Source organism: Ictidomys tridecemlineatus, chromosome 2 (genome assembly GCF_052094955.1).
Source record: "Ictidomys tridecemlineatus isolate mIctTri1 chromosome 2, mIctTri1.hap1, whole genome shotgun sequence".
Taxonomy (NCBI): Eukaryota; Metazoa; Chordata; class Mammalia; order Rodentia; family Sciuridae; genus Ictidomys; species Ictidomys tridecemlineatus.
In genome coordinates this window covers 41,744,385-41,762,079 of record NC_135478.1, presented here as the reverse complement: position 1 = coordinate 41,762,079, position 17,695 = coordinate 41,744,385, and the positions used below count along the sequence as shown (strand labels likewise).

Below are 17,695 nucleotides of genomic sequence, written 5' to 3'. Positions count from 1 at the left end.
ATAGAGTGACACTCCCTCTGCCCAGTCCTGTTTTCTCCTCTTTTCTTTCACCAATGTTATTCCCAATTACACTCTTTGTACTCCTAACTCCATCTCAGGGGCAGCTTCCTGAAGAATCAAAACTGTTAATAAGTGATACCAGAGCTGAGCCTTCAAAGATAGTGGAGGACCTTTGGGGTTAGGAAAGGACAGGGAAGAACAGGGCCCATTGTCTAGAAGCATTTTATTCTTATGTCAGAGCCTAGAATATGAAAATTCTACCCTGGCCTTCACTTTTTCCCTTCCTTACTCTGACTCCATGTCTCCCACCTACCTCCAGGGCTATAGGCCTTAACTTCTCTGTGATACATGTTCATTGCAATAATCTCTACAGCCTAGGGTCTGAGAATACTGAGATAAAAAGTATGTCAGGAGGGCTGGGGATATAGCTCAGTTGAATGCACAAAGCTCCGAGTTCAATCCCCAGCACCTCCCCCCACCTCCCCCACAAAGATCTCAGGAAACACCTAATGATTTATACCATTAACACACAAACATATTCTCACTGCAAATAGGTTAAATATGAAAGCTACCTTTTAATAACAGATTTATATCTACCTTTTAAAAAGTGTATATTTCAATAATTTTTAGTATAGAGATGCATGACCATTACCACTAATTTTAGAACAATTTCATAACCCCAAAATTAAACTCCATGCTCATTAGCAATTATTCCCCCTTCCCATAATCCTTGACAACCATTAATCTACTTCCTATCTCTTTTTTTGCCTTTTCTGAACACGTCATAAAATTGAATAATATATTGCCTTCTATGACCACATATATTTTCGAGGTTCACTCATGTAATGGCACATATCAGGACTTCACTTTCCTTTTTATTGCCAAATAATACACCATATTTGGCTGATTCATTAATCAGCTGATGGACTGCTTATATCTGTTTCTTGGCTATAATGCATTGTACTGCTATGAACACTGGTATGTAAGTTTTTGTGTGGAGCTATGTTATCACTTCTCCAAGGAAAACACCTAGGAGTGAAACTGCTAAATCAATATGGCAACTCTACGAGAAACTACCAAACTCTTTAAAATCTGGCTACACCTTTTTATATTTTCATCAGCATTGTATAAGGATTCTAAGTTCTTCACATCTTTGTCAACACTCATTACCAGTTGTCTTTTTAATTCAGCCATCCCAGCGGGTGTGAAATAGTATCTCATTGTGATTTGATTTGCAATTTCCCAATTACTAATAATGTGCTTATTAGACACTGGCATATGTTCTTTGGAGAAATATTTATTCCAATCTTTTATCCATTTTAGAAATTGAGGTATTGTCTTTATCACTGAGGTTTAAGTTCCTTATCAAATATGTGATTTTAAAAAATTCTCCCATTCTGTGCTTTGTTTTTACTTTGTTAATATTGTCCTTTGAATCCTAAGTTTCAATTGGATGAAATCCCATTTACCTGCTTTTTTTTTTCTTGTTTGTGTTTACACCTAAGATACCACTGACTAGTCCAAGATCATGAAGATTTACTCCTAAGTTTTCTTCTAGTTCTGGTTATAATTCTTATGTTTAAGTCTACAGTCCATTTTTGTATATAGTATTTGGAACTTTGTTCTTTCATGTGTACATTTCCAGTTTCCCCAACACCATTTGAAAAACAGATTGCAGTTTGGATGGTTTGAGAACCCTGGCTGAAAACCAGTTTACCACAAAAAATAAACATTTATTTCTATACTATACACATGTACATTTATGTTACTATCACACGATATGGATTACTATAGCTATATAATCAATTTTGAAATCAAGATATGGGAATTCTTGATCTCTGTTCTTTTTCAAGATTGTTTGGGGGGGTGCTTTGCATTTCCCATGAATTTTAGGATGAGTTTTTTTTTTTTATTTTGCCCCCAAAGTACTGGGATTTTGAAAAGAATTATGATAAATATTTATTAATTTGGTTGGTGTTGTGATATTAACAATATCAGATAAGTAAAAAACTTTTTAAATTGTCTTTTATAATTACCTACTTTTATTAATATTCTTTACCTTCATGCAAATTTTAATTTACATCTAGCACCCTGTTGTTTTAGTTGAAGGACTTCCTTCACTATAGCAGATTTGCTAATAATGAATGCTCTAAGCTTTTATTTATCTGTGACTATCCTAATTTGTCTGTTTTCAATACTGGGGATTGAACCCAGGGGCACTCTACCACTGAGCTGTATCCCCAACATTCTTTATGTTTCATTTTAAGACAGGGTCTCACTAAGATGTCCAGGCTGGCCTTGAACTTGTAATCCTCCTGCCTTACTTTCCTGAGTTGCTGGAATTATACATATGTGTGTCACCACACTTGGCAAGAGAGGTACATCTTTAGGCAGTTGTTTATTTCTGAAAGGTAAGTTTATATGAGTGTGAATGCTATACCTAAGTATATGTGCATTTTAAATGATTATGGATTGTCATCTCCTAGGATTTTGACAAATTATAAGCCAGCTAAATCTTAATGTCCATCATCTTTGCAGACTGAATATGATATTTTATGTGAGTATGTGTGTGTGTATATGTGTAAATATAACATGACATGATAATTTTATATAATTATATATTATCTATTCATCTACTTATTTATTTGGCTAAGTGGATTGAGGGGGGACTTTACTGTGCTAGCTTGAAGTTTTCAGATAACCAGTGAGGCTGGGTACCCTTTATAATTATTTATAATTATAAAGGCCCTATGTGAATTGTCTCTGCTTATTTTACTTTTCAAAAATAGTTTGGAGTTTCCTTCTAAAATTTGGAAATGAGCGTGCACGCGTGTGTGTGTGTTTTCCTCTCATGGCTTATGTTTTTAAAGTCCTGCTTAAGAAGGCATGTCTTTCCCTAATATGAATATTGAGATAAAATTTAGGTACTTTATATAAATTATTATTTTTTTCTTTTATAAATTTCTCATTGCTCCTCTCTTCCTTAAGCCAATGGTTTTACTGCCTCTAGACGTGGTGGAAGATAGAGCTAAACTAACAGGAAAGTTTGCTCAGCTCTGAATGCCAAATTACTTTTAAAAGTCCACAGAACAAAAGATAAACCTAAGAAGCCAGAGCATTTTGATTCATAAGAACATGACTTTTTCACAAAAGGAAATGAAAAAATTCCTTATTTTTCTAAGTTACTTTAACTGAATTCATCTATTCTTGTGAAGTTTGAGTAAGATATCTACAAAACTTCCTGAAATTAGTGACTTTTTAAAGGCATTACAATGATGATCTTATTTTTTGGATTTTTCGGTCTGTTCCTCTGTTAAGGTTTTCCAGGGTCAATTTTACTGGATCATGTCTTCCTTTAAAAAGCCACGTACATGACAGAATAATGCTTGTGCCCTTAATTTTCAAAGCTTCTGAATATGTAACTTTGTACAGAAAGAGTCTTTGCAGGTCTGATTCAGGACCTTGAGATGGAGAGAAAATCTTGGGTTATCATGATTGTCAGTTTAATCCATGAATCCATAAAAAGGGAGAATAAGGACAGAAGAATAACTCAAAGAGATGTACTGAAGAAGAAACAGGAGACAGCTCAACCATGAAAAGAATCGGACTTGGCATTACTGGCTTTGTAGAAGGAGAAAAAGTGCCACAAGCCAAGAAACATGGCATTCTCTGGAAGCTGGAGATGGTCCTCAGTTGACAGTCAGCAAGGAAATGGGTTGCATACTTAGAAGAAATTGAATTCTGCCAACACTGCAAATAAACCAGAGAACAGATTCTCCTCTAGAGCCTTCTGATACCTGGGTTTTAGCCTGGTGAGACCTTTGTCAGACTTCTGACCTACATCTCTATTAAACAGTGAATCTATATTACCAAACTATCTAAATTTGTGTTAATTTTTGTCAGCAAGAGAAAACTGTACAGATTTTCAGCTTGTTATGTTGTATGCAGTACTTTCATAATAAAACACCCTTCCTCTGTATTTTTAATTACATCATAATTCTGATTTTGTATATTTTAACATTTCTCTCTTTTTGGAGACAAGGTCTAAGTTGCCCAGGCTGGCCTCAAACTTGCAATCATTCTGCCTCAGCTTCCCAAATCATTGGGATTAAAAGTATGCTATCACACCTGGCTATCTCATTCATTTCTGATCAGACTTACTGAATGTTACTGTAATTTAAAAAGTATCACCTTTTGGTTTCATTGATGTAACATGTTTTAAGTGTTGTTAAATCTCTCATCTTTACTCATTCTTTTACTTTTTTATCAGATGTATTTTGGTGTTCTTGTTCTATTTTACTGAATCATACACTTTGAAAATTATTTCATTGTCTTTCTTATTTTCAAAAAATTGCATTTCCTCTATTATTTTACCTCAATCTTTCAGGACTTTTGTTTTTGGTTTTCTTGTTACCACTGACTTCTAAAACATTTGAAATTTTTGTTTTTGATTTATTTATTAATTAAAGAGTTAGAATAACAATTTTACATTTATAGTGGTGGGATATGTGTATAAAGTAATTATCTGGGGGCAGGTGGGAATTTGGTTTGTTGGTAGACCTGAATTCTTTCAGGTCCCCAAGATGTCTCCTTTATATTCCTGTTTGAATGCTAGTTTGGCTGAAAATAAGATTCTAGCTCAAGACAATTTTCTTGCAAAACTTTGGAAATAAACTCAAATGTCTCCAGGCCCTCAGCTTTGCTGAAGAGAAATTTGATGTCTATCTGATGTTGTCTTGGAAACAAGACTCTTTTTGGTTCTCTCTGGAAACCTTAAGTTTTCTCCTCATCCTGAAGTTCTATAAGTTTTCTGTGGAGCTTCTAGAGAAGGGTCTTTTTAACTTTTATCTTACTTGTCAGATTTTTTTTTTTAACTCTATGCCAATATCTTCATTCAGCTCTGGGAAATTCTCTTCATTACTCCTTTGACTACGGTACTCTACTCATATTCTCTAGACTCTCAATATTTGACATTATAGTTCAAATACTGAGTTAATCTAAAATTCCAGGTAGATTCATTTAAATTTTGTTTACCCTTGGAAAAAGTTTCAATTTTGTGAACTATTATAACTTTTTTTTTCATTTTCTTCCAAAATGATGTAAGTAATTATATCTAACAAATCTTAAAAAAATTTTAGTTGCCTTGGATATTTTCTAAAATTAAGGGGACTCATAAGCAAACACGAATTTTAGAATATCAGAAACAATTATTAAGAGAAGACAGAGGTGTTGGTTGGGTTCCTTCATAATTTAATTCCCAAAACCAGATAAAACATAAAACACATAATGGTGCTACCATTACACCTACTACCTAAGCAGGTAGCAGCCTAGAACCCTTATTATAGGATAAGTGCTGGGAATAAGGTCCCGCAACAAACCTCAAGTAGTTGCTCTTATTCCCTCTTTACCAGTAAACCTTCCCAGGATGCTTGACAAGGCAGTGATGGAGCCAGAATTCAAACTCAAACCCATCCTAGGCAAAGCTACACTACCCTAGAAAGGACAGTGAAGTGGGCTGTGGCAAATATGATCTAAAATTAAAGAATGGAATGAGGACTTTTGAAAGTACAGACCAAATTCTGACCTTGTTCTCAGTCCAAAAGCAACTCACTATTCCATGTATTTGAAATAGATATTCCATAAAAATGCATTTTCTAGCTAATTCATGCTTCCCAGAAGTCATTTTACATATAACACGTTCCTCTGCCTTAAAGTGATTTTACCAAACACAATGGAACCATACGTTCTGCTTCAGGACCACTACTTGTCATACCTATCAGAGTAGCTAGCAGAGTGTCCCCCAGAAGGAATGTTGCTGTTGCTGGTCTCTTGCTTCACTCCTGTGAACAGAACTGTCTCTTTCTTGTCTTACTGTGTCCTATTCCTGTTGACTTGGCCTCCCCTTTCTTGTTCTATCAAATTTCTGCTTATTATCTATATTGGAACATTTCTATTACATTTTATCTTGATAGTCCAAAGGGGAAGTCATATTCAGACAAGAGGGCTCTTACCAAATTAATGTGACTCCCATGTTACTCCTCAATTTCAGTCACCGCCCCTCACTGGAAGGAATCAAAAGAAACTTAGCAATGGTTACCCTTGGGGAAGTGGGCTGGCAGAAAGAGGTAAGAGGAGAAAGTGGAGGGCCCTTCCCCTTCTTTAATATCTTCAATTAATTGGGCTTACTTAATGTTGTATGCATTTTTAGTTTTACCTTAAAAATATCAAAAGTGGTTACCTGAAGAGGGAGACTGACACCCCCACCTCCCACATTTTTTAGTTGTAGTTGGACACAATACTTTTATTTTATTTATTTATTTTTATCTGATGCTGAGGATCAAACCCAGTGCCTCGCACGCTCTAGGCGAGTGCTCTACTGCTGAGCCACAACCCCAACCCTTCCCCCCTTTTTTGTATTAAAAAACAATGTGACAAGTACAATATTGATACCTCTCTGTGCATCACACCCATAACATACATACATACATATAAATATAAATTCAAAATTCTTTTTAAAAACATAACATTGCTATGGTAATTACTTAAGAAATTTAAACTAATTTTAATAAAACCCCAAGTAGTTAAGTATCAAAAACAAATTCTGTCATGGTTGTGTGTGTGTGTGTGTGTAACTATAACTTACATTTCAGGATATAAAATGAAATTTTCCAATACTTTCCTAAAAATTACTTATTGACCTACACTGTGAAATCTCACTTTACACCTTTTCCCTAAAAAATTACAACCCAATAACCATTGTACATTAAAAGGCAAAGGTCCCAATATCAAATTTCATTAAGACTATAATCAGACCAGGCGTGATGGTGCATGCTTGTAATCCCAGTGGCTTGTGAGGCAGAGGCCAGAGGATCGAAAGTTCAAAGTCAGCCTCAGCAATTTAGGAAGGTACTAAGCAACTCAGTGAGACCCTGTCTCTAGTAAAACACAAAATAGGGCTAGAGATGTGGCTCAGTGGTCGAGTGCCCCGAGTTCAATCCCTAGTAAACTACCCCCAACCCTGCCAAAAAAAAAAAAAAAAAAAAGAAAAAAAAAGACTACAATCAAAGAACCTCTGTTAAGTATTGATACTTATTTCTTCAAATTTATTTTATTACTTTGAAAAAAGACAGTTTGGGAAAGCCTATTATTTAGGCTAAATTTCCCTGAAATTATAGTAAAGTATCTACTCTACACATAAGGGATAATGTAACAGGTCTGGCATTCCTGATGAAATTTTCCAACTTCTAATATTATTGATGCTATTCAGTATAGATAGTTGATTTTTGTTGGGGCCATAAACTGTTTTGGTTTCTATTTCCTCTCACTTTTTGGCATTCTTCAGGAAGTATACTGAGCATAAGGAAATATGCATCCAAATCAGGATGGGTGTCACCTCACTCTCTCAGTTCTGTCACTCATCATCACAGACTGAGAACTCTTTATTTGGGACTCATAAAGTAGCTGGAATTGTCCCTATCAAGCTGATATGATCTCTGTCAGAGTGTGCAGGCAGAGGGGATTCTGAACAGGTATTCAGCAAAAAAGAGGTGGTTTTTGCCTGTATGCTTGACAGGGGTCATCTAAAGCAATGGTAATAGCCCAAGACAGCTGGTTGAAGCTGTAGGAAGCCAAGGGGCTAATGAAAACAGAGCTTGGCATGTAGTAGGTACTTAGAAAATACTGTTGGATATATTTATGAAATGATTCTACTTATATAACACAAGTTATTTGAACAAAATGATATAACATTCTTCTTCAATATATTGTTTTTAAAACATAATATTGCTCATGTGGCTCCGGTCTGCAGGAAAAAATGAAATGAACAATAGTATAGAAGCAGAAATCAGAATAAGCAAGCCAACCCTCAGCTTCCTCTGTCCACAGGTATAAACTGACTTCAAAGCCCACATCTTGTAGAGAAACCAAAAACCTTCTCTGTAGCAATTAACTGTGGGATAAAAAAACACATGATAAAAAAGTTGTCTTTGGGGGTTCAGAATTTAATTTTAGGAAATGAATTTAACTCCTGTGAATTTTCTCCATATCAGATGATCAATTTAATATCTACCCAAGAACCATAATTGACAAGGCTAAAGATAAATCATATGGACATTATCTCTCTTTTCTACTGTCCATGCTAGTAACCTTTTATCATCATAACCTTTTATCATCAAGATCACTTTAGCAGATAGCCAATCCCAAAAAACCAAATGCTGAATGTTTTCTTTGATATAAGGAGGTTGATTCATAATGGGATAGGAGCAGAAACATGGGAAGAATAGATGAACTCTAGATAGGGCAGAAGCGTTTGAGGGGAAGGGAGGGGGCATGGAGTAATTAATGATGGTGGAATGTGATGGACATTACTATCCAAAGTACATGTATGAAGACATGAATTGGTGTGAATATACTATATATACACCAAGATATATGAAAAATAGTGCTCTATATTTGTAATAAAACTTGTAATGCATTCTGCTGTCATATAAACAAAAAAATTTACATTATAAAAAAAATTCACTTTAGCAGACACCAAGAAGAGTCAACAGCTCTTCATGGAATCCCTGAGCTAGCTCTTAAAGGTCATCTAGTTCAATTACCAAAATACAGCCAGAAACTATCTGTCAATCAGAGAACTATATATAGAAGTGAAAGCATACTGTTTTATTGCCACAGTATAGTTTTTTTAAAAAAAATCCAAGCCAATACATCAATTATTTCTTAATCCCAATCCATTCTTTGCTGTTAATTTATTAAAATGAATATTATGAGGACATATCACTATCAGAACAGTATTTTAATACTATTAGCATGATTATTTTATGTGAATGTTTTAAATTAAGCAAACCATAAGACTATTAATACTGTATTGCTATTATCTTAGTCTGAATTTGAAGGGAAGATTCTTTTAGTTAGTATAGGTATCCACTTAACAAAGAAACCCTCTCTATGACATATTTCATCTACAAGACTACATAATAAAAGATTAATGCAGCAACCTTAAATATTTTTATGTTTTAAAATCTCACAGGAAGTGCTGAAAATGGGATTACCAATTTCATTTATTTCTTCAACTGTTTTTTCTTCATATTGCACAAATGGATATGATGGCAAATGTTCTCTTTTTTTATGTTAAACTGTGGCTAAGTAGTATATATAAAAATTTGCCTTACCATATTTTGTGTTAATACAATTCATTATATAAAGGCTATACTTAAAAACATTTACAAAAACACGTTGTAATTCTTTTATGTAAAATATAAGTATCTCAGGCTAATCATAGAACATCTCAAAACTAGTATGTCAAATACTGTCACCAAGTACCTTTGCAGCAATAAGAACACCTTGATATCAGCTTCTCTACAAAGTATAATGTTAAAATAACTAAAACATACAGATGGAATCATATTTTTCAAATAAAGAGGCTTGTGTACACTTCAATAGAAAATTCACATCAGAGTCTGTTTCAACATCAACAAGCTATGGGACAGGAAAGGGGACTTTTGTTCTACACAACAGTGCCACTCAGTGGTTAAACAATGATAGTGAACGAACTGTGGACAAGAGGAAAAATTGAGTTTTGGAGTAGGGAATGATAATACTGTAGGGGGAGGAAGGGAGAGAGAGAGGGAGAGAAAGGGAGAGAGAAAGAGAGAGAGAAAGAGAGAGAGAGAGAGAGAGACAGAGACAGAGACAGAGACAGAGACAGAGACAGACAGAAACACACACACAAAATGTTGCTATGGTAACTGTACCTTGGAGGTCAGTTAGAGTCTGGACAGGAACAGAAACCTGAGCATCGCTTCCTGTAACTATATCGCCTGGATTTCATAAGAAAAAATAATTAGATTCCATAGAGAAGAAATAAGAAACTTTTCTTTCATACTCAATGTTGTAATATTTTATTACTAAAAATATAGCACAAGCTTAGAAAAATTAATATAAAATATTTTCAAGGAAAAAATAGTACTAGGGACTAAACCCAAGAGTGCTTTTTCACTGAGATTCATTTTAGTGTTTTTTATTTTTATCTTGAGACAGGATTTAACTAAGTTGCCCAGAGAGGTCCTGAACTCAGAACCCTCCTGCATCAGCTTCCAGAGTAGCTGGAATCAGAGTGTGCACCAACCATGCCCAGTTTAAGAAAATACATTTTTTTGTTTTGTATTGGTACTAGGGATTGAACCCAGGGGCACTTAACCACTGAGCCACATCACCAGTCCTTTCTAAGAAAAATATTTTATTTAGAGACAGGGTCTCGCGAATTGCTCAGGCCTCATTAAGTTGCTGAGGCTGGCTTTGAACTCTGAATCCTCCTGCCTTAGCTCCCAAATTGTTGGAATTACAGGCATGTGTCACCATGCCCGACAGGAAACAAATTTTTAAAAGAGTGTTTCCTAATAAGTTTTTGTTTGTATTTCCCAAAAGAAAAGTGAACAAGTCTATTATAATAGACTATAATACAGGAAACTTTCATAATCAAAAGATTTTGCTACACAGAGTTCATTGTGATTATTTATACATTCTTTTTTTTAAAAACTTTGAATCTGAAAGTTTATATGTCATTTATTCACAGACCTTTTTTTTGAAATTGATTTCTTTCTATATCAGACAAAATTTATTTTTAACTTAACTTGAAAACAACTTCTTCAGTGATAAAGTCTAAATAAGTTCTAACTTCATATTAGGTAATGAAAAGAGTTGCCACATGTACTTACAAATGTCAATGTTTAAAAATAAATCTGTGAACTGTATACCCTTCACTTGATATAATTATAGGCAAGATTTCATTTACAAATTGGACCTGTAGTAAATGCTTAAAATAAAGTAGTGCTCAAATTCAAAAAACCAAGTACAAATACAGACAAAGGAAAGAGGAAGGAAAAGGAAAAAAGAGTGCATTTTAAGAACACACAAAAGAAAGGAAAGGGAGCACCAACAGAAAATTCTGTTAAGAACCTAAGGTTCACTAATATTTAGAAGGAAGACTCTGTGGTTCTTTGATTTCCTTCCTGGATAACAAAGTTCAATAAGGAGCACAGTCACTGTCAACAGAATGCTCCTCTGGATATATCATCACCTATGGTATTTTGGGATTAATGAGCAACAGAGACTTTTAAAAAGGCATATATTTTCCATGTATGATAATTTATGATTAATGGACTTGCTTCTCCTTCAGCTTTTATATAAAAAATATACAGTAGGTAAAAACATCAAATTTTGAATTCAGTAACATGCCCTCAGTGTCACTGGCTTCTTGCTGCAATTATGATTTATAACATGGTCAATTCATCTGGAAATTGTTGGGTTGTAATTATATTATCATCACCAAGTAATTAACATACACACATTTACATTCCCCTATAACTGAAATAAAATTTCTAAAAAAGAATATACCCCAAACTGTGGCAAACAGCTTCTAGTGGAAATGGTCAGGTCCTGAATTTTCATAATATAGTTAATTCTAAATTCACTGAACAATGGTAGGTCTGATTTCTGTATACTTGTAGGAGATTTAGTTGGCTAATTCTAGATCATCTATTGATCTATATGTAGAGGTTGAAAACTCATTTTAACATAAATATCATTAATAAAATTATGGAGAACATCTTTGCTAACTCTTCCTTCCTCACTATTCTATCACAACACATACATGTATTACATAATGCATTTCAAACAACATGTGTGAATTTGGATTACAAACACAATTGTCCCCCTATAAACACAAATATTTGTTAACTTATGAAAAACAAAACCTTATTCATCTTTATAAACAATAATTTTTCAAAACAATTTTCAAAATTTCCAGGAAAGTACACTAAATTATCTTCTCTCAAGGACACTGAGTAGACAACTTTGCTCTAGAAAGTCAGAAATCATACCCTAACACAAGCCTCCTGGAAGGCTACTGTGTTCACTGATTTCAGGTGATACACTTGCAGATGTGTCAGAGACAGCATAGAAGAATATTTGTGGGACTTATCAGCATAAAGAATTAATATTGAAGTATTTTTCATTGTAGAGTTAACAAATACATTTTTTACTAAAAGAACCACAGATTTTTAGAGCTGGGGGACACCTAGGAATCAGTCCAAACCTTGCTTCAGGATGAGGAAACAGAGGGCTTCCATTGTAGTCTACGGTTCTCCAGGAGTGAAGTCAGGAGCAACATCCAAGTACACTTTTGTACTTCTATAAACTGTATTTTTATCCTTTATTTTATTCAAACCTTTATGCAGGGAGGAGAATCAGCAGGAATACTTATTTGTATTTAATATGAAGGCAGATAAGCTTTTTTGGTAGAATGACATGAGAAGAATGAACCATAAGTAAAAATATGGAAGAGTTAAAATAAAGCCAGTTTCTTTCAGGACAGGGATGAGTTACAAAATGCCCCAGTGATACTCGTGTTCCAAATACTTTATTTAAGTGCTCTGTTTTCTCTTCATAACTGGGGATTGGTTTTCACCAATTGTTCCATCTCCATGCACTTCCTTTCTCACTTACGGTGATATTAATACTTGACATTTCCTTAGAGACACAACTTTATATTTCTATAATCATTTGGCTTGGTTCCTCAGAAAATTTAAGCTACAGCATTAACAGATTCTCTGACTCATTTGCCTGCCATCAGTTAGAATTACAACTGACTAAAGCTTGTTATCAAAGCAATATTGAAATCATATTTGTTTAGAACAATAAAATGTACAATTAAGAAATATACAAAATAACATTCATTTCCATTCTGGAAGTGGGCACATCTCCTGGCATTAAATACATCTATAACATGATTCAAAGTCCCCTTTTCTTTAAATCATGTGTGACAGCTCTACATTAAAAGAGTGCAATTTTAAATGAGATAATCTCATGTAAGGTAAACTGAACGTGCTAACAAAAAGTGTAAATACTAATTATATCAAGTCTAATGTTTCATATAGGCAAAGATATATAGAAAAGACAGATAACATCCTATAAGCCATGGATGAATACAGATAAGCATGCCCATATGTGAGTATTAATACATTCATTAATTTGCATCACTGGGGAATAAAATCTATTTAACTTTAGTGTTCCAACTTAAATGCCAATATGTAAAATTTTTAATAATTTCAAATGTAATCTTAAACAGAGTAGATAGAACAGAATTCAAGGTCTTGTACTGACAATATTCCTCCTTTTACTGTCAACACTAAGTACTGAACACTGATGTAGCCCTGGGATCCCTTTTATGACATGAATGGGGCTTGGGTTAAGGCGTTTTTTTCTGACACTAGATGGCTCCAGACTGTTATACTTTCTCAGGTCTTAGAATTAATTTTTTGGTATATTTTCTGCCATGATTTCACTATTTTTGTATTATAGTTTTAGCACAGTTCCACCACTAAAAATAAAGGTAGCTGTTTCTAATCTGCTACAAATACAGGATCCTAACATATCTCTTTAAAAATAAGTAGAAAACAAGAATATAAAGATCCCAAGAAAGACCCTGAAGGGATCTCTTAGGAGTAAAGTGCAAGAGGCAGGTAGAGCTCTGAGAAAAGGCCCTGAAACAGAAGCAAGCTTAGTTGAGAGCCAGTAGCACATAGAGTCTTCACTCATGAAATGGGAGTTGTGGGCTGGATGGTCTCCCAGCTTTCCTCTGCTCTTACAGCCCATGGTGCTAACATTTGGTTCATGGATTCAAATGCTTATCTTGGTTACATGAGATTTTTTTTTAGATATTTTTTTCCCTTAAGATTCTAGTTTTTATTCTTTAGAGGTGAAGCAGCTGCATGAGAAGCAAGAAGCCATTGCAATGCACTGATCAATGCTATGACTGGAAAAGTTTTAGACCTTCTCATTTCAGACTCTCTTCTGAAAGACAGCATTACTCTCTTTGCCAGCATTACTATATAAAGTTGCAGAGAACACAGTCAACTGATTTAAAGTCCTGTCTTGTGACATTTCATACCATCACATAGTATGGGGATCCACAGGCCAAAAATGCAAGTATACTAGGATATACAAGTTTAAAAAAATCTTAGTAAATTACCTGATAAAATGTTCTCAATTAAGAAAAATAGAGTATCTGATATTTCAGCTTGACAAAGATCAAATGCAACAGATTTTTAAAAATAAGTGTTTTGCATTACTTTCTCCTTCTGGGAGGTTGATTCCTCATAGGCTGGTGAGGAAAACCCAGGCTACCCTGTATTTTCTGTGGATTTACTAGTAATTTCTTCCTACCTTTGTTCAATTGCACTGGCATGCTTTCGGATTTCATCAGCCGCTGCTGCTGCTGCTGCTGCTGCTGCTGCTGCTGCTGCTGCTGTGGTTGCAAATGATGCCTCAAGGTTTCTGCTGAGGTCCTGGTGGGGAAAGCAGCAGAGGAGGAGTTGCCACTGTTACTCCCAGGTACAGGACCACCTGTACTGCCTGGGGCCATTGCTGGGGAAATCAGCTTTCTTCCAAAATTAATCAGGCTATTAGAAACTTTATTTATATTCAGGGGAGCACCTTTGGCATTGGTCCTAAAAAAGAAAAATGAAGCAAAGTGATATAAATTAGAGGATGACTTTTTTTTACCTATATTGTTGGTATGAAAACATAACTTGCCATGCTGTGAAAAAGGCCATTTACTAGATGAGCTACATAAAGTAAGAAGTAAAAACTTACAGTGATCATAGAATAATGAAATACTGAGATTCTTAAAAACATTGCTATGTCAAACAATCTTACTACTTTTCATTCATTATTCACTCAACAAATAGGGCTTATTATGTGCCAACACTATTAGGTTTTGAGGATACAGCTTCGAGTCTAGTAGAAAAGAAATATATTAATAAAATCACATAAATAAGTATATATTTGAAACCTGTACTACGCACTAGAAAAGAGAGGTACAGGGCTTGGCATGTTCTGGGGTGCTTACAAAAGGGGGCACCTGTGAAATAAGCCTAAGAGTGGATATCCCACAAATCTAGGCACATGGGTAATAGGCCACATTTAATCTGATTTTAAAAACAAATGTTTCTGAGCGTCATGAAGTAAAGCCATAAAAGTTATGCCAAGCGTCTAGTTCTTTAAAACTGCAATTACCCATCTGCCCCAGCATTCCATATCCTCTAACTTCACTTCTTGACAGCACTTTTCCTTATCTGACATACTATGTATTTATTTTGCTATTATTTGTCTACCTCCTCCAACCCCCAATTAAATCTAAGTTTCACGAGAGCAAAGATTTTTGTCTTTGTTAATACTTCTATATTGCCATGGCCTAGAACACTGTAGGTGCTTTAAGTGTTTGTTAAATGGTAGCTGCATCTACCCACGGTTGAAATCTTTCCTGTAACAGAGGAAGAAAAGTCTCCGTTCTTTGCAATGACCAACTTCTCCATTTGTGCTGAATTCCATCTCCTCTCCTCTTTTAATATTGTTACTCCACAGCCTCCTGTCCTGTATCATCATTTCCCCTTCTCTACTCTATCATTTCCATTAGCAAGCCACCATAGTGAGAGTGTATGGGTGTATACAATTTCTCCTTTCATGCCCCATTCCTATCCAGTTACCATCCCATTTCTTTCTCTAATTATGTTTTTTCAAGGTATCTTCATATGCTACTTCTGAAGTCTTTAGTCCATTAAGCTTTTGTGGTGGCCTCTTTGCTACCTTCCTAAAACCATTCAAGGTCACCAATGACTTCTGTATTGCAGATTTGAAGATTCATTCTTGTTTTACTCTACCACTCAGCAGCTATCAACTTCCTAACCACTCTCCTCCAACTTACTTTCTTGGGTCCTATGGTTTGCCAGCATCTGTGTTATAACTATCTGGCCAAATAGAAGGCACTGAACAAATAATTATTAAATGAACAATTACTTCTCCATTGACTCATGATCTTGCAGTATGCCTCGTAGTAATACTCTTGAAGACTAGTTATGATTACAAATTATTTTAGTTGTAGGAAGTAGCCCAACTTCATGACAATACGCCCTCCACTTCCTACACCCCACCCCAGTACTAGGAATTGAACCAAGGACATTCTACCACTGAACTCTAACTCCAGCCCTTTCTATTTTTTGAGACAGGTCAAGTTGCTGATACTTGAGAGTCTCTTGCCTTTGCCTCCCAAGTAGCTGGATTATAGATGTGTGCCACTGTGCTCAGCAAAAGTTTATATTTTTACTGCTCAAGTCATTAATAGAAAAGTGTTTTCTTTTCATAAAAGTGCAAAACAATCATGTGATTTCAGTTCAAGTTGAATTTATTATCATTTCCTTCTCTCAGATATATCTGGCAGCACACATATAGTAGTTCTACTTTTTTAGTATGTCAGCTATAACATGAACATGACTACATATCACTCTGGATCTGAATGGATCCATATATTCACAACAAAGAGAACTGTAAGTTTTCTCTAATGGTATTAGTTAATGTTATGGGCTAGGTACTGGAGGCTTACACTACTTTGGAGATAGGAGAAATCAAATTTAAAACTTGGGATTCAGCTTTCTGAATAAAAAAATCTATTCATTTATAACTCAGTGAATTGCGGAAAACTAAAATGGTTTCTTTTTGTACCACATTTCATCTTTAGAGAATTGAGTTATTTAATGGTCTTCTGAAAACTATGAAAAATAATGCTTCCTTATAGAGATAAGGATACACATTGCTTAGGCACCACTTATTTTCTAGTTTTTGGTTGCTTCCTAATGAAGTAGACCACTGTCAATTTACAGATACTACAGATTGGCAACAGGGAAAGCTCTCAATACATGTTTCCTGAGAAAAAAGAATGAACAAAATAAAAAGAACACATAAATTCTAGATTAAGTAGGCATTCACCTGGCATTATGTATTCCTATTTTTTGTGAGTGGTAGTAGAAAGAGGAGCTCTCATGATACTGAAGTTCTGTTGCATTTCAGTTTTACTTGTTTGCAAGTCAAGATTCATAATTCACAGATATGAAGAAGTTATAATGTTGTTACCCTTTTTTATAAACAAAAATGTACTAGTCAAATTCCCATATTGCCAGTTGTAAAATTTATATGTTGATAAAAGTACTAAGAAACAGCTAGAGCATTATCAAGAGAATATGGTTAATGCATCTTCATTACTACTAATAACCATGGAAAACATATAGATCAAGCTCATACCAAGTAATTTTTCATCTGAATGGCTCTTAGAAGGAGATGAGTGCTGTTTTCCTTTTTTTGAACATTTTTCTGTTGTTGTTTTTAACTCTTCTCCCCATTATCCAATACCCAGAGCTTCCAGAAGCAGTTTTCTTTTCAAAATGACTATTAAAGGTTACTCTGTATTTTCTAGATATAAAAAAACTGAAAATTGTGTACTTCTAGGGAAAGTATGCTGTCAATGATTTCTTTTTTCATGCAAGTTTTTAATGTCAAAGTTAACTAATTTAGATCTGAAATACAAGTAGAAGTATTCTTCACATAAAATACTGAACAACTTCCAACAAGTACTGTGGTTGTGATGTGTACCATTAAAGCATGTGATAATTAATGCAGTTGTTGATGATTTGATAGGACAGTAGGGATTAGACTGGATCAAAGACAGAGTGCATTATATAGTGGTGCAAATAGTCAGGGGAACTTGGAGTCAACAAGACATTAAGTATTGAATCTGTTGAGTCATTCTGTGTAATCAGATCTTTCATTACTATTGTTTACTTACTGTTACTAAAAACAGTGC

The 17,695-nt window shown here is 34.7% G+C and overlaps 1 protein-coding gene across 1 annotated transcript in view; it reads right to left on the bottom strand.

The window, feature by feature from the left end:
- Positions 1–17,695, bottom strand: part of Tbc1d5 (TBC1 domain family member 5) — a 507,456-nt gene that overhangs the window by 58,224 nt on the left and 431,537 nt on the right. The window contains exons 18-19 of the mRNA XM_078038310.1: positions 14,227–14,510; positions 9,756–9,821 (exon numbers count right to left, since the gene is read on the bottom strand). Of these exons, the coding sequence (XP_077894436.1) occupies positions 9,756–9,821; positions 14,227–14,510 (350 nt within the window). The remainder of the gene's footprint in view (positions 1–9,755; positions 9,822–14,226; positions 14,511–17,695) is intronic.